This window comes from Astatotilapia calliptera, chromosome 23, assembly GCF_964374335.1.
Source record: "Astatotilapia calliptera chromosome 23, fAstCal68.1, whole genome shotgun sequence".
Taxonomy (NCBI): domain Eukaryota; kingdom Metazoa; phylum Chordata; class Actinopteri; order Cichliformes; family Cichlidae; genus Astatotilapia; species Astatotilapia calliptera.
This window is the reverse complement of record NC_137443.1, coordinates 40,553,709-40,579,138: the sequence shown is the minus strand read 5'-3', so window position 1 is coordinate 40,579,138 and position 25,430 is coordinate 40,553,709. Positions and strand designations below refer to the sequence as shown.

The 25,430-nt window shown below is 41.3% G+C and overlaps 1 protein-coding gene across 3 annotated transcripts in view; it reads right to left on the bottom strand.

Annotated features, from left to right (window-relative positions):
- The window catches only part of LOC145424248 (fibroblast growth factor 14-like), a 73,547-nt gene that overhangs the window by 27,323 nt on the left and 20,794 nt on the right, over window positions 1-25,430 (bottom strand). Inside the window, exons 1-3 of one of the 3 annotated variants that reach the window (XM_080297411.1) lie at window positions 17,878-18,815; window positions 10,551-10,661; window positions 4,960-5,063 (exon numbers count right to left, since the gene is read on the bottom strand). In XM_080297411.1, coding sequence (XP_080153537.1) covers window positions 4,960-5,063; window positions 10,551-10,661; window positions 17,878-18,070 — 408 coding nt within the window. In that variant the 5' untranslated portion in view covers window positions 18,071-18,815. Of the gene's footprint in view, window positions 1-4,959; window positions 5,064-10,550; window positions 10,662-17,877; window positions 18,816-25,430 lie in introns of those variants that run through there. The other 2 variants (XM_080297412.1, XM_080297413.1) reach the window with 2 other exon arrangements.

Below are 25,430 nucleotides of genomic sequence, written 5' to 3'. Positions count from 1 at the left end.
ACAAGATAATGACCTTAAGCGAATCAACAATTCTCCTAAGAAATGTCTAAAAAAAAAACTGGATGGTTACTGAATAGCTCATAGTTAAACATTTAATTGTTGTGGAGTATTTAATACAAGCTTTATATGGAAGAAACAAGAAGCCATCCTTGAAAAAAAGGAATTCAGGAAGCACATAAGTCTTATGTCAAAGATGTACTTAAATTCTCCATATGTCAATATTAGAGCTCAAGCAGTATATTGGCCCCGCTGATATTAGCTATTTGCCGGTATATCAGTGTTGGCATTTATAACAGATGATAAATTAAAATGTAAAACGTAACAAAGAGCAGGGAGAAGCACCCTTCAACCATGTTATGAGTGTGGAAGTTGCATAATTTGTCGACTCCCACATCACTGTGACAAAAACAACCGACTAACCTGAGCAGGGTTTGTCAGAGAGTAAGGGGGTAACGCACAAGTTGTGACAATAGATTGATATTATATTGATAATATTCTCAATAAGGATTCATAAAAAAGTACATATAACACATTTGGGGAATCTGTTTATGTTTTGTGTGTTGGAAAGAAAATATCGTCCGATATATCAGAAAATCATCAAGTATTGATATCTGTCTTAAAAAAAAACTTTAATTAATATATGGTAAAGCTGATTTTCCTTGTGGTGTTCTTGAAATATATCACCTTTTTCTGCAGGCACTGTTTGAAAGGGTTGCTTACATTTTCACACAACTTCAGCTACAAGATAATGTTTTTACACCTGCTAGCAAACACGCAGTAATGTAAAAGTCCTTCCAAGTGCAAAATGCTTTGGACTGCTGGTCTATCTTGAAGTCGTTACAGAACAGACTGCAAACAAGTGCACCATGTCTTGTTGAAGTTGCAGGCACTGGAGTCCAATTCCTATGTAGCCAAGAGGGATGAAAGATAAACCAAACTGTGTCCAAAATAAGGCTCTTTGGTTAGTGTGAACCTGAAACAACCAATTACCAAATACATAAAGCTAAACATCGCTGCTCATGTCCAGAGCAGGATAAAACGAACTGTGATGGCACCCTTATAACATTTAATGAGTATTTCTACAGGTTGGTTCATACTACCAGTGCGAGGCACTCCAACAGCCAAGACCTTTGCAGCAACCAATTAAGCATCAAGCAGTGCTGACATCACAATAAACCCATCCTGCTGTATATAATTTATATATTTGTTATCTTGTAGCTGTCTGCACATCAGTCACAGAGCTGGAAAATGATCAAACATGCTCACTTTCCCTCTATGCAGCTTTAGAGGGGATTTATGCTGAGTGTGAGTGTGTATATGCAGGGGGGGACTCCCCCTCCTCAATTATTTACAGGAAGTCCTCATGCATCTGTGACTTTCAGCGACAGGCTGAGAAAGCCCAGCAGAGCAGCACAGATCTCCGTTCTTTCTCTTCCCGATTACCCCCTTTGTCTACAGGCTTGTTTTTGCTCCTTTCTTCTTTTTTTTTTACAACTTTTTCCTCTCGCCCTTTTCCCCCTTCTGCCTAAACATTTCCTCCTCCCTCTCCATCCTCTCCCCTTTTCTCCATACATTTTTCATTTGTGTTTTGCACGTCTAGCTCCACAACATTTTACCTCATTTCATTTTGTCTGCAGTCCCCTCCCTTCAGTATTTTCCTCTGTTTTACCCTTTTCTCCTTCATTTCCAGATTTCTTTCTTATTTAATCAATGTCGTTTCCTCACATTTACATTATATATTTCTATTTTCTCTTGTCTTTCTTGCATTCATCTCCTCTCTCCACCTCCTTCTGTCATTTTTTACGACTTTTACTCTCGTTCCTTTCCCCTGTCTCGTCCTTTTACATGCTCTTTATTTTCACCTCTTCTGTGTCACCTTCCCTCCTTTCTTATTTTCTGTCTGCAGCCCTTTTCCTCCATCCTCTTGATCTTTTCCTCATTGTCCTTGCCCTACTTTCTCTCCACTTTCTTTTCTTCTGCCTCACATCCAAGTCTATTCTTTCTTCTCCCCTCTCCTCCTTTCATTTTTTTCTGTCATGTACTGGCCTCACCCTTTTTCCTCTCACCTCTCCCTTTCATTTCCCTCCTTTCATCTCTCTTGTCTCTGCCTCTCCTCTCCGCTACCATCCATTTCTATTCCCCCGTCTCCTCCCTCCCTCTCTCTCTCTTTCTCCATCACCTCTCCTTACTTCTCTCCTTCTCCCGTCACCTCCTTTCCCCTCCTCCTCAGCTCCTGTCATCTCCAACCAAAAAAAGAAATGAAGGGGAGGAAGCAGGGGTGATGTCAGATGAGGGGACGTCAGTGGAAGAGGTTGAACTTTCTCTGAAGAGTCAGCATGGAAATAATTCATATTCTGCTCAAACATCTTCACGCCGCCACTCTTCTACCTCACGTCCCCTCCATCCTGCTCCGCTCCACTTGCTCTTCACCTCTTCTGCCGTCTCCCTGTCATGTCTTTCTTATTGTTCTCCATGTCTCTTTCTTATTTCAATTATTCGACAAGGTTTTCAGATTTTTCTTTCTTTCTTTTTTTCATTGTCTGAATTTTTTATGTTCAGGAAGGAGATGCTTCTGGAAAGGACACAGAATCTAACGATTATCAAATAATAAAAGACCGACTGAACGCATACTCGTCTGTAATCAGGCTAATATACTTCACTGGCATCTATTCAAAGCAATTTATCTCTCTTTTCATCTCTCTCTTTTTCTATCTAATGAAACTGTCTCCAATCTTCTGTCCCACAAAACCTAAAAAATGGGTCTTTCACATTATCTTCTGACATGAAAAAAGCTTTTTGTGCTATTATGCACCGCTGGCTCTGACTCAGTATTTGTCTCTCAATCAAAACTCTGACGAGCCTTCCAGTTTATTTTTTAATTGATTTTAAGAATTAATCAGCTGCAGCTCATTGCCAGTTTGATAGAACAACAGCGTATGTTTGTTTTTTTCATATTTTAAAGCCAGATTTCAGTAAAGTTCCCCAACACATGCTGGGTTAGTGATCTTTGCATCTGATTTTTAATCAGTGTACCGTCACACAGAGCAGAATACAGAAGATCTGTGACGTAGTGGCTCACACAGCTCACAATCTATCACAATTCACAGGTTTTTGTAATGTGTGAAGTGCAGAACAGAAGTGAAAAGTACTGCACAAGCTAATGAGAATCAAAAGTCCTTTATTAAGTCAATGGGGCTCACAAACACTCAAATTGAAGTCAAAGGAAAGTGTTTTAACATTGTAGCCATGATAAGCATGAAAATACATGAATGTATAAGCATTGCAGAGCACTGGTCCCAATACTGATGTTAGATTATGGTAATAGGGAGGCCCTCCAACCATCCCTTCTAATGTGGGAGGCAACCAATAAGACCACTCCCTCCACAATCATGACCAATAAGATCATGCTCATCACCATCTAACAGGATATGTGGGATTCAACACGTGTGCAAAGTGATATTTAAAGCTATCACATTGTTTAGTATTTTCATGAAGCTCATTCTTTGTACTCATGTGCATGCAGAATTCATAGACACTGAGAATCTTTGCTAAATGGTTTCAACTGACTATTGTTCAGTACATCAAGTGTGAGAATTTGGAGAAACTCTAAGTAGTGTGCAAGAAAGTTATGCTGTTAAAACAGAAGCTAAAACAGCAAATATGACCTTGAGCTTGACCTCAGTTTGGGTAAGGACCCATGAGATGATTGTTGTGTGAAAGTAAAATATGACTAATACTCTAGGAGGAAAAGTGAATCTTGTGAAAATGGAAAAGTGCCTGTAAAATGACAAACTTGACCTTGACCTTGAGCACAATTCAAGTCGAGATGCATTGGTTGATCACTGTGTGCACAACCGATAAAACTCTAGAAGGCGTAGTGATTCTCGTGACATGGACAGATGGATAACGAACGCCTAACCACGGCATAAGCTCATGTGTCCTTCAAGTCAAAAACTCCACATCAAGACCAAGGTCCCTGGATACAGTCCAAACAGTCCCTACACCTGGTAACTAAGCAGGGCTGTACAAAAAAATCCCCTCATGTTTCTTCCACACAATATAACGTCAGTGTGGAAGGTGATGATATATGTTTTAAAATATCTGTCACATTAGCCGGACAGTGATTCATTTACTTCACGTCTGGCTCTTTTAAAGAGTGTCACTAGATCCAAATGTTATTCTGGAAATTAGTCAAGGAGCCCATTAGGTAATTCACAGAAATAATAGGCCCTCATTTTGATAACTGATGAGCCATTTAAGCAAAAATGACAAAAGAAATCACAAGTTTAACCAATCCATGCACAGCAAACGTAATAACCCTGTTACCTTCCTTGAAAAATAAAAATTTTTCCGGTTTTTTCTTACTGTTTGCTTGCCAAGAGAAAAAAAACACTGTAATATTTACTTGTTTTCTTTTTAAACTGATTTTTTTCCCACCAAATTAAACGATTAAGGTGAAAGTGACAATTTTCTTTTACATTTTATTATTCAAATGTAAAATAAATATATGAAGTTTGAATAAATAATGAAATAACACCTTAAAAACTATCTCTGCTTATTTCCCAAACTATTTTTGACCAGATTCAAGCAAAGTAATTTACCACTTTAATCGGAGCTAAAGTTAACAGACTAATCTCTCAGCTCAGTTTCCCTGCAGACAAAGCAAAGCCTTCTGACTTTTTTCAAAGCAATAATATGTCCAGTTCTTAATAATTAAAATCACACAAGAAGTTGTCATTGATAAATTCAGATCCGCAAGTAAGCTAAACAATTTCTCCTGAGCATTGCTCCCCAATGCACAAAAAACAGGAAAGCGCCGTAATACCGGTTGTAATCGGTTAAAGCTCCCTGTGCTGTGCCGCACGCATTAAAGAAGCTGAAACAAAGCATTTCTTGTTGTGTCTTGTGTGTGTGTGCGTGCGTGCGTGCGTGCGCGTGTGTGTGTGTGCATGCACTCACCGAGGAGTAAAGGTGACCCTCTCCGTTCATTGCGATGTAGAGACCGGTCTTAACTGATTGGATGGCCACGACTCTCAGACCCACAGGAATTAAGTTAAACAGAGCTGAAGACAAAAGGAGACAAACTCAGTTCATGTGTTTGCGCTTCCTGCACACTTGTTGTGTGTCTCTTGTTGAAATGCAGTGCTCCCAGAACTGCTCAGTTGGTTTGGTCAACTGGTGAAGGGTGAAGCAGCCTCCACGGTCTCGTGGGGCTGCTTGCAGGGCTTTTAAATTCTGAATTTTACAGAAGAGAGATGGATTTCTTTTCTTCTATCCCAACACCAGTGCTCATGTCTATTAACATATTTAATATAACTGGATAAGAAATATTATTTGTGCAGCAAAAAAAATCATCCATTGTTCGGCTTAACATATAAAAGACTTTGTGACCAAAGTCTTCTTAAAAGCGTTGCAGGACAGTGAAAAATGTTTGTTCAATCTGAATCTGAACACCAGTAAAATAAAGATCTGGTGGAGGACATAAGGATATCTTAACCAAGGGCTCTGTAACATTTTAATATGAGCCACTTCTCATTTTTTCCAGAGGCACAGTCCACCTCTCAGCTCCATCGGTCAGTGTTATTTAAATAGAACAGCAGTCAGTGACGGTAAAGAAACAGACGGCTGGTTGCACCCATGTAGCCCGGGGGCTAGCGTCACCGGTGGTTTTGTTCACTTCCTGCAATCACGTAGCATCTTTTATCTTGTTTTCTTTTCTTAAACTGAATAATAGATAAATAATCTAGAATTATAACTCAACATATACACAGAACTTTAAACCTGAATATCAGTAGATGACATTATTTACTCTTTGAGGGGTCAACTAAGGAATTCATTTAGGCAGTTTACAAGAAGAAGAAATAACCTATGGCATTTTTGTGGCTCTCCATTATCACTGTGCTTTCTAATTATGTTCTTAGCTCTATGAGAGTGACTTCAATTTTACCAAAACTGCTTTACAAACATCAGTAAGACAGTAATGGATTCTGCATGCGAGAGAATCAGGATTAAAATTAAATTGATGCAAAAACGGAGCAAATAACCCAATCAGGCCTTGAGTGTCACTTCAGTTAAACAATCACAAGCAGCAAATCTTTCAATTTTAAAATAAACCCGCAAAGGCAGGGCATGAAAAATCACAGACAATATGCTCACGATTTCCATTCTGATATAGTTTTTTAATCTAGATCCTCGGATATGAAAAGATGAAAATAATCACGCCCATCGGCAGTTATGACCTTTCAAGGTTGTTAAAATTCTTCTGTCTCTCGCTGAGGTCGGCTAAAGTGGTGCCACATTTAACTCGTGTGATCTGCGTGCTGACAGCACCGACACACAAACAGCATCAAGCAAGGTTTAAGGTGAATCCTTCTTTCTTTGTGTACACAGAGGAGAATATTTTCAATGTAATATACAGCTTTGGTTCCTCAGGTCAACGTAAACTAATCGTGTGATAGATTAGCTGTAACCTAACATCCACAGCATTTTTGTTAACTCATGATGTCTACCTTTGATTTTATTCAGCTATACTATTTTACATATCTAAGTTTCATTAGAGTTTGAAGTCTGTTGTCCATTCCCTCGCTTCCTCTCACCTACCTGAACCTCTCCAGCTGATAAAAAAAAAAGCATTTTATTAGGTTTTTCATTCTCCGTTGCATTCTGTGAATCCAGAACTAGACTTTACATTATTGTCTTATTGTGCGGATGCTTTCCTCTATCGCTGCCGGTATAATTGTCTCGGGCGTTTGTGACTCCTCTTTTGATTAGCTGCCGCGTCCCACGGCTCGAGCTTAAAGATGTCGTCGTTTCATGTTGCGAGTTTGAGGCCCAGCTTCGAAACATCCGCCTCTGAGATTTCTGCCTCCAACAGCAACTGTGTTTTTCCTACAACAATGTCCCAGATACTCTGGATAATCCACAGACTTCACTGTCAACTGCTGAAAATTTTATACGACTGTCAGGCAATGAACTCCTATTGATGTGATATGCATCCATCAACCGTATACTGTATTTACCCTTAGGTATAGATACAGTACTTGCTGACTAACATTTGGAGTATTTTTTTCGACAGCTGAGACCTTTAGAAAGGAAACGAGTGCACACATTATCGCGTAAAAGCATTAAAAAAAACAACCATGACCTAAAATGAAGGTCACAACAGTGCATGTGCTCTTTTCTTTGTAATCAAAGGCTGATTGCACCTGGGATATCAGAGCCCTCATTAATCAAGGTTGCTTAGAAATGGTTGTTGATTTCTCAACCAACATTTACAGTGGAAATATGCCCAAGCACACCTGCGAGGAATCAGACTCGATAGATACCACAGTTAGTCAACCACCATCGTATTACACAGCCTTCATTAACATGAAGACATGAAACTGATCAGAGGTGCTGACAGCTGCCCCTTTAAATGCAGCAGGAAATGTTACTGACCAGACAAATGAAAAATAAATAAATAAATAAATTGCAGCTTGGCAACAAGCTTTGTCTCATCTACTTACTGCAGACTCGTTGTGGTAGAAATGTTAAAAATAAATAAATTAATGTAGATGTGAGGACATTTGGCAAAAAAAATAAAAATAATAATAATAGTAAATAAGTAGAACACTACCGCAAAAGGCGGACCGCAGAGCTCAGGCGACTCGGCCAATGTGAAAAGGACACTTTGGATGAGTGAGTGGCACGCCGCAGTGATTACTGATTAGCATTTGATTTTCTCTAAGCCCAGTACATCAGAATATTACAACAAAGCTACATCAATCAATAAGCTGTCCATCTGCCGCTCCTCCCCCGGGGGGCTGGGTTGGGCGTAGAGGGTCCGATAAAGTGAGCAGATCACTGTGACTGAACAGTAAAGCTGAAGAGCATGTTACTAATTCCCTTGCAAACTGAGGAACCTCTATTTAACCACTTATAACTACTGTAAAATATTTATTGAATATCTATCTTGTCTTTTTTTCTCTCTTTCCCAATGGACTCTCCTCTTTAACAGTGGGGAAAAAAACACGTGCCCCAACCTTCATATTAGATGAGGGTCGAGAGATTGACACGTCATCTCTAGATACCCAGGCAGCCTTGAGAAACAGTGTCAGTAGTTTTTACACTGCTATGAAATATATTTGGTTTAAAACGCTCCTCTCATTTCTCTCTTATTTACTGTAGATACTGGTTGACGTGCCTTGCGTACGTGCATCTGTCAAGAGTGTGCAACTGTCTGTCCAGGAGGCCAATTATTAGCAATGGCTCTGACCTCTATATGACCCAAATGATGCTTAAATGTTAAAAAAGGTGTTTTGCCACCAAGAAGCACAAGGGAACATACATGAACTGAGAGCTTTTCTTACATATCTTAATAAAATGTTTAATCATTGTGTTAAAAATGCTAGTTTGATCACGAATGAGAAACTATTTATCATGTAAACGTTTGCGGCTCATGGATAGCCTGAAAAACTCAGAGAGGATGTCACTGAATGTGTATTCAGTCTAATTCCAATTTACTTGTGTTGTTTATGCAGCAGCACATGCATGAGATACTTTTAATTAATGTGTGTTTTTGATAATTAATTAGGTTTCACATAAATAAATTCATGCTTTTTCATGCATTGAGGCATGTGTGGCATTCACGATAATTTGCGTGCCACCTAAAGTTTAAAGGAAGCTCTTTTTCCACATAATGTAAATTCTGAAAAACAAACACATCTGTAGTTTTAGTTGCCATGAGCAGATGTTGTAAGAAAGCAAATAAAATACTCTGTCACTTTACAAGTGACAATTTGGCAATCTGGCCATTACGTTAAAGCAGTTTCGTGTAGACTTCTTACATAAAAATAGCATTACACCTCATGCTACTAATCTGTACAATAAGAACTGCAACAAACTTTGGAACATATTGTTGTGAGCAGACTGTGAAAAAGCCTTGTCCACCTTTGACACCGTTTTCCACAACAGAAATACACATTTGGGCTGTTTGTACAGTCGTGGTAAAAAGAAAATACACCTTCTGTTAAATTTAAGGTTTTATATATCAGGACATAATAAAAAAGAACATATGGCCTTTAACAAGTCTTAAAATGATTTGAAAACATTTTTGAAACATACCTGTCATTATTCAGCTAACAGAAGCCAAAATGCAGAAGTAATGTGTGGAAAGTACACCCACTCAGTAGCTAGCTACCTTTAGTAGCAACTTAATCGTAATCATTCCCTCTGTGACCTTTGGTCCACTCTTCTTTACAACATTGCTTCAGTTCTTTGAGGTTTGCAGGCATTTGTTTATGAACAGCTCTGTTAAGATCCCACCACAGCTTTATAATCAAGTCAACCTTGATTATTTTCTGTTGTAGATTTGCTGCTGTGCTTGTGATCTTTGTCCTTTTGCATCATCCGATTTGGGGCTTTAGCTGTAGGACAGATGACCTCACATTTGATTCTAGAAATCAAATTTATTTAAAGTTATTTAGTTGACCATGAAGTTCATGGTCAACTAAATAACTGTAAGGCACCCAAATCCTGTGGTTGCAAAACAAGCCCAAATTATCAGTACGCTACCACCGTGCTTGACGGTTTATATGAGGTGTTTGTGCTGCATTTGGTTTTCCCCAAACGTGGTGCTGTGCATGATGACCAAACAGCTTCACTTTGGTCTGGTCTGTCCAAAGCACATTGTTCCAGAAGTCTTGTGGTTTGTTCAGATGTAATCTTGAAAACCTAATCCATGCTTTCCATGATCTTTTTAGAGAGAACAGGCTTTCTCCTGCAACACTTCCAAACAATCCTTACATGTTCACTATTTTTCTCATTGTGCTGTCATAAACTTTAACATTTAACACGCTAACTGAGGCCTGTAGACTCTGAGATGTAGCTCTTGGGATTTTTGCAGTTTCTCTGAGCATTGCATGCTCTGACCTTGGGGTGGATTTGCCAGGACATCCACTCTTGGGAAGACTGTCGGCTATGCTGAATGTTTTCTAGGTTACTGAACAACCTGGTCTCACTGTGGAATGATGAACTTCAAATGGTTTGGAAATGACCTTATAACCCCACCCAGACTGACAGGCAGCAACAGTTGTTTCTCTAAGAAAACAACTGATAGAAAGGGATCATTGCCTTCCTATCTTGGTATTGTATAAACACACACCTGAATGCAACAGACCAGCAAACTTCCCAAACTTCTGCTTTTATAGAGGTGCTCACACCTGCTGATGATCAGTTAACCAAGTGCATTTGATTAGCAGCACCTGTCTGATACTGACCTTCTTAATTCCTATGGAAGCAGTGAAGGCACACTTAATTATTTTACTCAATTATTTTTGTTGCCATATTATATTATATATGATATTTATATAGTTTTAAGACCTTCTGAGGAACAGATGATTTTTCATTATGTCCTTATGAATAAAACCTTAGACTTGAAAGAGGGTGTACTTTCTTTTGACTATGACTGAATATCTCCAGATGTTTTATTCCTTATATACACATGATTGTTTATGATGTCTTCCAGTGTGTGTATGTGTGCGTGAGTGTGGGTGTGTAGCGTGTCTACTAACAGGAGTTGGTGCTGTCGTCTTTGGTCCCGTCCAGACTTCCATCCTGGCCCATCTGGAGATAGAAGCCCTGCCTGCAGAACAACCTGGTCACTATGCCCTTCAGCTGTGGTTCTACATGCCACAAAACACAGACAAAAGACAGAGAGAGGAAGAGTTGAAAAAACAAGCTGATCTTCAAATCAGAGCATGCCGCACATTGTAAGGACCCGTGCATATTGTTAAGCAACACGAGACAAAACCAAGTGGTGATTTGTGTCCGTTTCAACGCTGATTTATGTAGAAAATTCCTGCTCTGAACTCACATCCTGCGCACATCTCGGAGGACGTATTTGTGGTACAGTACAGTTTAAAAAGAAGGACAATGTGACCACATGAAGCCTCCTGCATCCTGAGGGATTTCCTGTGGAGAGACTAGTCAAGCACATCCAATCCATTACAGGATTCTTGGACTAATCCGTCCTTCGTGGTCATTGTTCCACTTGAATAACATTGATAAATTATTTCTGAACCTTTGATGGTAAAGTGCAGCCTTAAATAGCTTTGTGTCTACTGTGCTCTGTCATGATTTACCAACATCTTTGTATACACGTGCTATTCTGTCTGTTCTAATGATTTCTCTTTATCTCAAGCACTTTTCCCCCCCCATATTATTTTAAAGCTCAGATTCAAATACATCGTACGTAAATACTTAATAACCGCCGCAGATTTTGAAACCTCTGCAATAATTAAAAAGCACATCTAATGTAGCAAACAGAAGGCTGTGCTCTCGGCTATTTCATGTCGCTACAATTAAGCAGAAGCTGCATTTGCCTCTCGCCGTTTGACTCCGTGCATCCTGTATTCGTACAAGGAACAACTAAAACAAGACAAAATGACAAAAGTGACAGCGGGCCTGAAGGAGAGGGTGGAAACTCACGAAATGACAACGGACATGTAAAGCAGCTGAGAGACAGACAACAGACTGATTCACTAGACAAAGATCGAGATCGAGAGAGTCACAGAAGGACAGAGAGAGACTGAAAATCGGACGAAACTCTGACTGGGTCTTAGTTAGGCATTTAGGCGCTTCTTCGACAGGTACTAACAGTTATTTTCTCTATCATCTCTCCCTCTGCACAACGCTCATCCACACAAACACACACAGTGGTTGCTGAAGCTGATTATCTAAAATGACATCTCACAAACATACAGACACACACACACACACACACACACACACGCGTGACTACGCCCATTCTCCCTGCATAACACACATCGTGACTTCGCAGCTATAAAAAGGGGTGGGAATCCCCTTTGAACATGTATGTGAGAGACAGAGAGGGACTCTGTGGAGGTATACCCTAATGCATAGAGAAGGGAAAAAAAGCTGCGAGTGACCCAGTTAATGAGGACCATGTGTGTGTGAGAGAGGGAGACAGAGAGGGAGAGGGGTGTTTTCCATCTTTGCATAGAATCCATCTTGTGCAGCAGGGGAGAAGGAGGAAAGAGGAGCCATGACGCTTGTAACCAGCACTTGAACTGCAAAAATTCACAGCACACAACCAAGCACGATATGCGGTGGCGTCTGTAATAAAATCTTAGTTAGAATATAGAGACGGCTATGAAATCACAAGGGAAGGATCGATCGCATTTTATACTAAAGATTTCTAAATAATATAATAGATACTTTTAAACGCTCCTCAGTGGAAATCCATTTTATTCTTGCCTCTCTCTTGTAAAAAATAAATAAATAAATCATGCATTTAAGTAAACATGTTTCCAGCTGACAGTTTGGGTATTTCGTTTTGCTTTGTGATCCCATATAACTCTCAACATTTGAATCTAAAGTCAGGGAGCACAGCGCCTGCTTCAGAGACGCTGAAATCAGTCACATTTCAATCTATCCTTGTTCGCGTGACGCGTATTCTCAGACAGCTGTAAATTTAATTCATTGTCTCTCATCCTCATCTTTTTCCCCCCATGGTGTGCCATCAACTAAAAGGCATTAATAAAACAGAGTGTGAAATTTATTTTTGCATTAGAGCTAAACCTGGAGGCACAGATGAGACCTTTCAGTCGGGCTTTGCCTTGATACATCTGTCTCTCGGTAGGCTTTAAAAAACCCTGTCTGATATGGATATACTGCAGCAGGTGGATTTTAGTGGCAGCATGTAATAAAAGAACACGTTTTCTGGCTGGTGTTGTGACTCTGCCGATGGGAATTTACAAGGACGGGCGATTTGTTTAACGGAACAATTTATTTCCAAGTTGGGCTGCAAAAATCACAATATGTGTGACGTGTAAACTTAATCTCGCATCTACAGAGAAGAGTGCAGGAATCTCCTTTTTTACAGAAGGGTGGCAAATGAGTCGTGCTAACATGGCTTCTCAGACTGTGGGGTGTCCCCCACTGTGTGTGTGTTTTTTGGGTTACTGAGGTGTGGCAGAAAAAGTCTGATTAACCACTGCCTTCGCTTGAAAGGTCACAGCAAATCAATCCGAGGTTGTTCTGAGAGATCCCCTCTATCCTGTGATGAAACGCCTCTACCCTGATGGGAATGATGTCTTCCAGCCTCCGTGCTGCACGTGAGGGTTCACTGAATGGTAGGACTGACTCATTATGCTCGGCTCGGGCTTGTCGTCAGCTGCGATGGTCGTCGTGGAAGGTCAGGTGATCATAGAGTCATGAAATGTTTTGTGGGTTTTTTTGTGGCTGAGAGACATCAGTCAAGGCTGCCATCTGTTGTGACGTAAGTGATGTCGTCAAGAAAGAGGTGCTAGCTAGCAGGTTCCAGTTCCACAATCTGCACTAGCAACATAGCTCCTCTTTAGCTTTGTCTTATTTACAGGCGAGAGAATATAAAGTTCTGAACAGATGGTGAAGCAAAAGTGACAGAAGTCCTCTGGAAGACCCCCCCCCCAAATAAAAATCATCATTCATGGTCTTTCATGGTCAAAACACTAAATAAACAAATATCTTTTCTGATAATTTTGTTGTTGAGTTCTTCATTTGTTCCCCGTCTGTATATAACAACCTACCTAACTCCATAAGATGATCGAATTCAACTGTGTTAGCCTTCACCTGAACACCACGCTTTCAGGAGTTTAGCGTGAAAACAATACACTCATGTATTTAAAAGTGGTGAATGTTGGTCTTTGCATAACTCGCTGCTATAAAAGATGAAAAAAGACACACACACACAAAAAATCAATAACCCTCTAAGAGTCACCTGCTCATCCACTCACTCCTTCTCCCACCGTACGAAGCAGCCGCTGCTACAGTCATCCCCCCACTGTCGTCGAGGTGACATTCCCACAATTCCCAGTATCTCCCCTCCATCCTGTCTGTTGCTAGAGAAATTCCCATTCTTGGGTTGCCATGGCAACAGTCTCGTGATTCCAGACTGTTCCAGTGAAAGGGTATTCCCCAGTCCGCACACACACACACACGCACGCACGCACACACGCACGCATGCACACACAGAGCTAAATTTTCTCCACGATGTGATCTGATTCAATCAGTCAGCCAATCAGGCTGCCACGCTGATTTGACATGTCGTATTGTCTGTTAATTCGCCCCAGTCTGAGTCTACGTGCGGCGTAAAATACGGTTTGCAACACAAGTGTCTCATACAAGCGAGACGCTTGAAGACCTTCTCTCTTTTTCTTTGCACACACGCACACACCGTCTCACCAAACAAAAGCACCCGAGCGAAGAATTCACGTCCAGAAACCGAGTGCACCAATTTCATCCTCATTTGCATCAACGTGATTAGTGATTAGAGGAACAGGCGCTGCTGAAAAGGGGGCATTTATATGAATCTAGAGATATAAATAATACAAGTCCTTAACCTGAATTTTTTCATAATGAGACAGCCTGATCAAATTTTATGCCAAGTCTGGTAATGCTGCGCTGTGCTGGTACTTCTTCACAGGCTTTTCTAGCCTTGACAAGAGCACCGTCCTTCATTGATTATCTATACTGCTTCTTATTATGCATTGACTGCAAAGCACGGGAACACCCTGTGCAGACATGCAGCTTCACAGACGTAGCATCTGGGCAAACAGAGGCGACAGAGTGAGCCACAGAGCTTCCCCTCGCTGCGGTGGGTGACAGTCAGTCACCGGCTTTAAAATGTGGCAGAATATTGGCAATTTGGCACCTGATCTGTGGAAATCCGTTTTACTGAGAGCAACTCAGTCCAGATTCAGGTTCATGTGGCAACATGGAAGCAGCTCAGTTGCCTTTTAGTTAGGCTCTGCCTCTTGGGAGAGGGTCTGCACGTGATCAGAGGTCAGCCTGGAGAAAACATTCCTACTGCAAGGCCTGAGTAAATGCCAGGTCAGGTTTTTATGTCCTGGATAAAACACTTACAGGTTTAAAAGAAAAATTTGTTTTTTTATGACTAGAAACAAAAACAACTAGAAAAAGCAACTATATCTCTTTAAATGAAGAAAAATTTAACCAGAAATTAAAGATCTGCATGCTATCACTAATTGCAAGCACAGATTTAATGGTCTCCCTTAAGAAAAGTAACTTTGCTTCTGATTGGATTCGGGAGAGATTAAAGATGAAATCATTCATAATTTGTTGCTCATCATATCTGTAGACGGTAATTTATTTTGTGTTGTCTGATAAATTGAAACCAACGTCCATTTGTTGCAATGTCTGGACTTGTCAAAGTTCATGATAATTTTAAACACTGAAGGCTTTTTTAAAATGATGGCGAAAACACGTGTTGCGTCTCTATACGCAAGACATTCCTCGCTTCAGCTGCACTTTTCTTTTGTTTCGTGCTCTTGTGAGTCCCATGCTTTAATGTAAACATGATTCCAACTGACAGCTGTGATATTTATGATTCAAAATAAGACTTTACCTGCCCAGCATCCGCCTGTCACCAAAGAACAGAAATCAAAGCACACTGCCCCGTTTAACTTTATGTGACGCACTGAAGAAGCGGTAATTTTTTTTTTTAAAGTGTCATGTTCAGTATTTTATTTGGGGAAATATTTGTTTATAAAATGTATTGAAACAATGTATTTTGTATGCAATGCATCTGCTCTAATTAGCCCCAAAGCCAAGAATGAGAGTGTATGACAGCAGGTGAATGTTTTTTTAAAGCACAATTTCTTTATTTTTTTGGCAACAATTGTTTTATTTTTGTTTGGTTTTTCATTTGCATGTCCGTCGTGTGGCAATCAAATCCTCCAGTGATGGCAGCAGCTCTTAAGTGAAGCTGATTTCACTGCAGAATTTAAAGACTGTTGACTAAAATCCACCCACACCAGTGTGATGAGTTCTCTGCTCAGATGTCTAATTACTAATAATAACAACTAACAAAGAATAACTGTGGACGAGAAGGCGCTTTGGTCAGATATCACATTTTCAGCAGTAAGAAGAACGCAGATATAACATGTGTGTTCGAGTTATTGAGTAATGGAGGCTGCGGATCATTGTGAGTTGGGTGTGTATGTGTCTCCTTCACAAAACCTCTGGAAGACAGTAGGGGATGTTGGCAAATCTTTCTCATTTTAACACACACACACACAAAGCACAGACACTATGGATGTTGCCAAGCTTCCACCAGCAGCTCTCACAGCTGAGAACACAGAAATGGAGGGAGGCAAGGGAAAACAACGGGTGGAAAGACAGGAATACCTAAAAGGAAGGAGAAGGATGCAGGGACGCAGGACGAGGTGGAAAGTGTGGGGGTGATGAACCAAAGGGCAGGAGATTAAAGGAGGTGAGGAAGAATGAAGAAGGGGAAAAGGAGAAAGTAGGAGAAAGAGACTGAGAGAGAAGAAATTGAGGGATGAAAGCAAGGAAGGAGATTTGAATGGAAAGGAGAGCAGTACGCTGAGGAGACGATAAAGAGAGGAAAGAGAAAATAGGGGAGGAATGAGGAGAAAGGATAGGAGGCCACAATGCACAGGAAGTGACTAGGTGAAGCTTGAACAACAGATAAAAAGATCTAAGGCAGGTGGGGAAGATTATGGTGCGGGGGAGGAGGTGGAGGAATGAAGAAGAGGAGGAGAAGAAAGGAAGTGAAGGGAGGGAAAAATTTCTGAGGAAATGGAGGTGAAAGGTGGAGAAATGTCAGCACGAGGTGGGAAAAAATAGAAAATTAAGAAAAGAGGACAGGAGAATTGAAAGGAAAGACGATTAGGAAAGAAAGGAGATAAGGATGAAAGTTGGCAAGGTGAGAAAGGAAACGAGAAGGAAACACAGGAAAATAAGATGAGAGAGACGAGAGAAGGGTGGGAGCGGGGGGGGACAATGGAGAAGCGAGACCACCTCCAACTCCCACCGAGCTCTGGAATCAGGCTCTCAAATCCCCCACAAATTTTCCCATCAGTCACCAGACCAAACCAGTGACAACAAATTCATATCGGCGCAACTCCTCACATTTGCCACCCCTCCATATCATCCCCCCACCTCCTCCTCTCATTTCCTGCCTCCCTCTCCCCTCCCCTCCCGCACGCTGTCACCTGCTGGTTTCTCACACAATCAATTGATTACAACAGCACTTATCGTCTCTGCTATTGAACGCTTTCTATAGCGCACCATCACAACATTCTCATTAATCTACATTCACTTCTACGTGTAATCACTTCCCTTTGTGGCAAAGTAATGTAACAATGATGTTAATTTGGATTTGAGTGGGCCTTGAGAGCTGAATGGTGGAAAATTTTCCTTACTTTTTTCCCTTTTCTTGTTTTTTTTTTTTTACCTCCACATAAACAAATCTGTTTCCATATTTCTCTATAGGGAGGAAACAAGAAATAAAGGTTAATTGGTTGCTGTCATTGCTTAGTTTTGGGGGTTTTTGTCTGACATTTTGCTAGTGTTAAGGCAAAGTGTGATCTTGGTGATAAGGCACTTTCAATTATGAGCTGAAAATGAGAGAGCCAGGCAGAGGTCCACATAGAGACAGGCAGAGAGAGAGAGGCTAGACAGACTAATCTGCGGCTTCAATAATGGATGTACCTGGAAACTACTGAACCATAGGGCACAACAAGGCATGACAGTGCCCGCGAGTGTGTGTCACACTACAGAGGGGAAAGAGAGATGGAGGATACAGAGAGAGAGGGAGACTGGGGCTGAGTCTGGCAGTGTGTATTTTTGCATGTTCGGGGTGCTTGCGCGTGCGTGTGCTCGTGCGTATACGCGTGCCCCAGCCTGCCAGGGCGTGAACGTGAAGGAGATTGTGCACAAAATGTGGCCGTGCGTAAAAGTGCATACCCGCATGCGTGTGTAGAAGCGCGCGCGCACGTGCGTATCAATAGGTTTGCGTCCCTGCAACCGTGTGTATGTGTGCATGCATGTGCAACCCCCCCTCCTCCACACCTTGCCTCCGTAGCCTCCTCTTCTTCAATCCAAATATCCGGACTTTGGAGAAGATGTCGACCAGATTCCCGTTGCACAGCCCCTGCTTCTTACCGGGGCTCTTCCGCCGCCGGTGAGCAGTCGGTCGGTGGGCGTGTTGCTCTCTTGCTTGTCGCTTCTGCCGGATCAAACCGCTGGCGATTGCCGCTGCCATGGCTCAGCCGATACAAAAACAGCCTTGTCTCCGTCCTCGTCTCCAGTCTCTTCAGTTGTGTCCACCGGAGGGGACGGAGCGCAGACGAAACCAGACACAAACCTCCAGTCTCCGCTTTACCGGCTATAACGGCCCCATACTTCAGCCACAACGCGGTAAAGTCCAAGAAAAATAAAAAATATATATATAAAAAAAATAATAAACCACACGTTACTGCATATTTTCTGCTGCCGATATTCTTCTGGCCATAGATTTGAAACGCACAGCGGTTTACCTGTCCGTCACGTTTCACCGGTCTGTCTGTCAGTCAGGGAACAGCAGCTGTCACTGAACGGCTCCTCCAAACAATCTTTCCACACCCCGCTCGTCAGTTTGTGCTCCCATGGTCAACGGGCGAGACCGCCAATTAAAAAAAATATCTGAAAGACACAGCAGTGCCTCAGAAAGCAGTTGCGTCCTCTCCTCTGAAAAGCGCCCGTTTGTATTCCGCTGACTGAAGCGCGAGGCGCGCGTGCTGCCGGCGCGAGCCCATCCAGCTGTGTGCAACTAACGAGAGTCACAAGGAGCATCACCGGAAAGAGGGCGGTTTGTCTTTCACAGTGAAAGCCTCATAGCCCTCTCTGTGGTTCCAAAAGGGTTGTGCGCATTAATGAGCCACTTGACGGCAAAGAAAATAAAAATATTTAGATCATAAAAAAAGATTATTATTATTATTATTATTCAAGTCTGACTCTGTTATTCTACTCTGATTGTTCCGTGATTTAACAACCTGTTGCTGCCATCAAGGGGTCAGTTTTATACATTTTAGGAAAAAATGTCACAAATTTGTAAAAACATTTATTATGTATTTATTTATTTAAAAAACATTTAATGACTTATGCTCGCCTTTCAGTGTAAACTAAGTGTAGCGTTATTGTTAAATTTGTCCTGCAATAGTCTGATTCTTATTTACTGTAATTATTGTTTGTTTGTTTTGTTTTGTTGTTTTATTGAACCTTTAATTAATTAATTAATTAATTAATTAATATATTTAATTTTTTTTTCTACGCCTAATTGAGAAAAGCTGTTATTTTTAACGCTTTAAGAAAAGCATAAATAAATAAATTTAGGCTTCCAGTTCGGAAACTGTCCCGTTAAGTTATCATTTGGGGTATGTGTCAAAGCTTCAGCGTCAGTTACGGCGCTTGTTACTTTGAAGGTAATGACCGGATGTCCTCAGGTTATTTGACGCTTGAAAGCGCGAGCGCCTCTACCTGAAAGCACACGGCTGCTGGAGCCACGCGCCGGGCGAGCGGCCACACACGCGCTCTCAAAAACAACTGGTCATCCTCGGGCCGGTGGGGAGGAGGGGACGACGTCACCGGCTGGAGCGGCAGCAGATGGGTTTTACTCTGAAATAAAACGCAGGTAAGTGCAAGCTGCGAACTTCTACGGTCCTTTACGCGCGCCTTAGTCCTGCTGTAAGGCTGAACCCAGATTTGTGGCTAATATTTTATTTAAAATGTTTCTAATTAAACGCACAGCCACTGTTTACGTAGGAGTTTACGGTGTCACTGTGCTGTCAGACCTCAACAGGACAGCCATTAATGCTAAACGTTCTGGTTTTAGCATTTTCGTGATTGGTTTTCAGGAAACTTAACAGCAGTAGCTGGTTTTCAATTTAGGATCTGCATACATTGCTTGACCCGTTAAGATGCAAAATACTGTTGCTATTTGGCTATAAAATCTCTCTGCAAACACTTTGGGTCTTTAAATTGTGATACATTGCAATGAGTTTAAGAAGTAGCTCAGTCAAGTAACTTAAGTAATCAAGTGAGGTACGGGTCAACTTTCAGGTAGATTTATGGTATCAGCTTTGTAAAATCTCAGCTATAGCCGAGAAAGGGAAAATTCTGGAGGGCTGTTTTCTTTTTATGCCAGTCTGGCCCTTGATTAAATTTAATTTCCCGCCTTTGATTTATATCCATTAATGTCTCAAGTGTTTTCTATGGACGTGGATATGTTTAAAGACATAAAGCACTGTGCTGGCTTCAGTTCCGCTTTTTCTTACATTCACCAGCTTCCTTCTACTTATTTCATTCTAAACTGGCAAAAAATGAACAGTGCTTTAGCCAGTGAAGCCTGTTCTGCTCATTACCACCTCACATATCCCCGCTGTCTGTATTCAGCTCAGGAAAGGCTGTCTGAATGAGTGGTTTAAAAATGCAAGAGTTGGGCTCCACTGATAGCCTGATAAATTGCGGGGCAGCCTTGCCTGTGTGGTTCGCCTACAGTGCACATGCTTGTATATATATATATATATTACAGGTGCAGGTTTCCGGCTGTAAGGTTACACCACGGGACGGACTACACGATACTCACCCACAATGTGACAGCATGTGGGGCAGTAACAGCTGTAACTCAACCCTGTGCGCTGACGTCACACCTCTATTTCTAAGCAGGTAAATGCACCATAAGGACACCTTACATTTAATCACCCCCCAAACAGTGAAACTCACTATTATTATTTTGAAAATTTATGTTTTGCCTAAACTTCACAAGCCTGCCTGAATCTGTCTTTTTCAGTACTGCATGTAGGTCAGCCATCTCTCCAGAATAAAGAGCTGGGCTGGGACCCAGTTGGACACAAAGAGCATTGAAATGAATTTCCCCCACTTTCTTCTGGGGAAACTGATATCAAAGAAAATCCCGAAACCGTCGCCAGTCTATCTGTCTTTACGATGAGTAACAGGGCCGTGGGGTTAGGACCCGTGGGTCTTTGAAGACGCGCCGGCTAGAACCTCAATTTTTTATCAGAGAACGACACATTTGATCAAGTTGGCACAGTGCAGTTCTCTGCAGATATGCGGCAGCAGTGATACCAACATGTGCTTTAAATATGCTGGGCTAAACTTCAGTGTGGAGGAAAATACGCACAGCTGTAATTCAGTTTAATTTATCTTTTGCATATTCATAATTTAACCAGGAAGCACAAGGTGCTTTTGGTGGTGCCCTGCAACCAGAAGGTGCAGTTTGGTGATTAATGGTAATTACTATACTTGATAGTATTCATTTTTCCCTGCAGGTAAATCCTTTTGATTCTGGTATAGTCTGGGGCTAAAATTATTACTGTGTTCATTTTAAAATATATATGTTTTTAATTATTCTTGGGTTTTTTTTACTATAGTTTCTTTATCTTACTTTGAAAATTCTCTGTTATAAAACTTTGCAATAATAATGAAAGTGCTATCCTGTCATAGGTCTTTTTTTGTCCTTGTTGTGCGGCTTCAAAAAAATGACTTTAGGGCAGTGGGATGTGATTAAAAAATAATCGGATGTTGCTGTGAGGCTTCCTGACGTCAGAAGCAGGTCAGGAACACTTGAACCAAAATATTTCAGCACCAGAGACAGCGACAGCCCTCTCACCCTGCTTCCTCTCTCTCTCTCTCTGCATGTGTGTGTGTGGGAGTTTTACACACACACACACACACACACACACACACACACACACACACACACACACACACACACACACATTGTGTTTTTTTAACCCTTGTATGGTGTTCGGGTCTGTGAGACCCGTGTTCAGTTTTTTTCAAAAGAAAAATTAAACAATTAATTATTTTTTCACGTGTAAATGTGTTGTGTCTTTCCACTCACTCCACTTGATTATAACTGATTTATTTATAACATTTTATATAAAAGAAAAACGAGAAGCACATTAATTCATAAATGTGATCTAACAAAGGTAAAGGGAAAAAATTAACCATGTTTGCTGTTCATATGTCTTGTAATTGGGATGAAGTAAACATCTGTTGAGTAATTTAACATAAAATTGTTTGATAGTGTTAATTTGGAAAGCCAAAACTCTAGCGGGTCCACCAGACCCATGAACACTGGCTGAGTAACAAAAATACGAACACCACACAAGGGTTAAGAAGGTAACACAGAAATATGATGTATGTTGGTCCTCATTGCCACTAGGTGGCAGCAGAGCCTGTCTAAGCGAAGGACCAGTGCAGCAGAAGTCCTTCACTAACATGATGACTAACAGTAAGAGAAAAACTCAAATGACTGTAAAACCTTTAACGTTAATGATTTAATGAAGTCCTGAAGAGTCTATCAGATCTTTCATCTCTGAGAGATCAAACTGTGTCATTGCCACTGTGTCCTTAACGTTGTCCTAATGTTATATTTAACTGTGCTTAACAGACCCAAGACCCAACAGCAGCATGACGTCGTCACCCTGCATCTATTGTCCCATTTCAGCAGGTATCTCTGAAATTTCTGGCAGTGATGACGCGCTGCCATTAAAGCATTTCTCTCTGTTTTTTTCCTCCCAGACAGCAAGAAAAAAAAAAAGAGAGCAAAGAAAGTGTTGGTGTGTACTTGCGTGAAGATGACAGGTTTTTTCTTTTTTTATCCAGGTCACTTCAAGTAAGGGAGTCATGAATAAATCAAAGCTACATTTCCATTAAAATTCAACTCCACAGCTGCTTTTTATAACATCCCAGGGAGGTGGGACACTGCTCAGAAGCTTCAAAAAGGAAAAGCCTCGCCTTCTTCCATCCACTTATTCCACTGCCCACAGCCTCAAAAAACAAAAAACTTTACAGGGAAACAGAGTCAAAGGGAGACAACACAAGATCACAAACACACCAGACATGCATAAACTATAGGATGCAACATTGTGATTCGCTTTCTTTCTAAATCCATTCAAAATCTTCTCCTTGAGAGGAAACACACTGAGAGATACTGTTATCTTCTGTCTCAACATTTTCCACATACCGAAGTGTTCTTCTCAGCCTGCTCAGAGGCAGCGGCGCCCTCTACGGGCACTAAAGGAGACCGGCACTCACCCCTCATTCCTTCACCTCAACTTTTCCCTATCTCACTCTCATTATAATGTACTCTGTCATCCGCTGTGAAGACATTTTCATCCACAGGGATGAAAATGTATTTTTTATTGCAGCAGTAAAGCTCAAATTTGGTGGTGACTGCACTAAGCTTTTCTCACGGTTTATGTATATAGTTATGGTTGCTTCAAACTGCAACCAAAAAAAACCCTTTACAAAAGTAAATCTGTGGTCATTAAAGAAATTAATTGCCTCAAAACATTAGCAATGAAATGCTAACAGAAGAAGAGTGCCTGTGACATTTTGAGGTGTTTGTTCTCAGACACAAACACCAAAGTGCTGCCAAGAAAGAGAGAAAAAAAGAATTATTGTACAGTTCTGGCAACAAACCACCAAAACTGCTCGACTACCTTGAGAGAAGCGCGCAAACATGTTGAACATGTTGGATGTGGGAGGGTGAAGCTGGCTTCTTTGGTTCTTGTAGGGCACTTTTATTTTCCTTTAGTGGCATTTTAACTGTTTGAACAGGGCGCTACTCCAATGAAGCGAGACCTTACTGCTTCTTGTACAGCATGTAGCAATGTTTAGGAGAATCATGTCCTCATAAGTTTGTGTTTTGGGGTCAGATAACAAGCAGCATAATTTGATTGATACACGCAGATCCCCATCCAGCACCTTCGAGGTAAACTTGAACATTAACTTTATCACCCGGCACCCAACATCAAATCCCTCTAACGTTAAAACAGAGTTCCCAAATTAGTTATGAATGAAACAATCCTAAAACAAATCAAGAAGTAGAAGGGTTTGCTTTCAAACCTATTGATTGTTGATTGTTTCACAGTGTCCCAGTTCTTAGAAAAATCACCCAAAGTTTGAAAAGATGGGAATAAGATGGGAAATAGGGAAAAGGTTTCTGCCTACAAACGTATAAATAAATTATAAAGTTTAATTAAATTTTTGATGTCTTCTTTTGCTTTGATAACAGGGTTAATGGTTTATGGCATGCACATCAGAAGTAACTGATTTATTATCATAAAATGTGAAAATAGTGTTTTTTCTCATAATTACAATGATAACAAAAACACGGAGATTCATTTTTTAAGACATCTTGATTCCCAATTTCTGCTTCATGTGTATTTCCTATAGTTAGAGTCGGGTGTGCTGCACAGGATTGCAGGGTGGGCGGTTAAACTGTTGGCCACGAACACAAAGTTTCACTGCAGAAAAGCACAAATGGTCATAAAGCACAATCTAATTGGACACACCAGTTAAAATAACCTCCATCTGAGGCTATTTTATCAGTCAGCATTACACTTAAGGCGGTTCTCGGGAATCACTTCTTAAAAAATCTCTGCAGGTGGCGCTCTATCTGCCTGCCTGGCTCGGTCATGAGGACTACAGCTGCTTGCGCTGACTGATCTTTCTCTCCTGCTCTGATCAAAGCAACAGGTAAATAATGCATCCAAGTGTCGAGATCAAGAATCAAAGAGCTATTAATATCAGTGAGTCTGGGAGGCAGGGGAGATAAGAGAGCTGGTGAGATACAGACAGGGAAGGTAACAGATGTGGGTGGGTGTTCCCCAGACGGGAGTGTGAGGATAGCCGCTCTGAACTCAGCAGGATGAGTCATAATTCGCGCTCACACACCCGCCCACATGCACGTACGCACACTCGCAGAGGCACAGGCGCGGGGAAGTCCACTGTTGCCTAGGTAACGAGTGATGGGTCTCCGAAAGGAGGGAGGGAACACCTGCTGAATGCTGAGAGGGTAACAAACACGCACACAGGCACACACACACACATCTGGCATCAATTACATTAATCACAGGGCTTTTCTGACTTTCTCCTCTCTGCTGCTGCTGCGCCTCGCTCCTGTGCACACACAAACACTGAAACACAAGCACATGATCACACACACACACACCTATGCTGCTGTTAGACATAAGGAAAACAATCACCATTAGAAGATGCCACTTTCTTTCTGTCTCCACTCCTTGCTTCCCTTTGGTCCTTTCCTTGTCACCTTTCACTCCTCCCCTGTCCCCATCTCCCCTCTTCTCTTATCCTCTCCTTTCTTCTCCTCATCTGTGTTTGTAACATCTCTAACACAGCGGGGAGAAGAAGAGAGGGAATGGGGGGACTAAATTATTCATTCACCCCCCCCACCCTTTTCCTTCCATCTCTGCTGTCTCTGGTGTCTCTAGCGCTCCTCCTCCTTGTTTCTCTCTGTTTGTTATACCTATTCCTGTCTCATCCCAATTTTTTTAAGCATTCAGCAGCCTCTCTCTCTTTCTTTTGCTCACTAGCACAAAGACCAGTGAGAAACTTTGCATGTACTGGATGTCAGAAAACTCACAGGGACATGTGCATCACAAGGACAGACGCAATAAAAACACGGAGTATTTTTGTTCCTGTCATAATAGTTTGTCATTCGGGCTGTTAAAGCGAGCGTTAAAGTTTTTGAAGGAGGGTGGGGGGAATGGGTTAGGGGGATTGAGATTTTGAGGTTTTGTTATTGCTTTAAA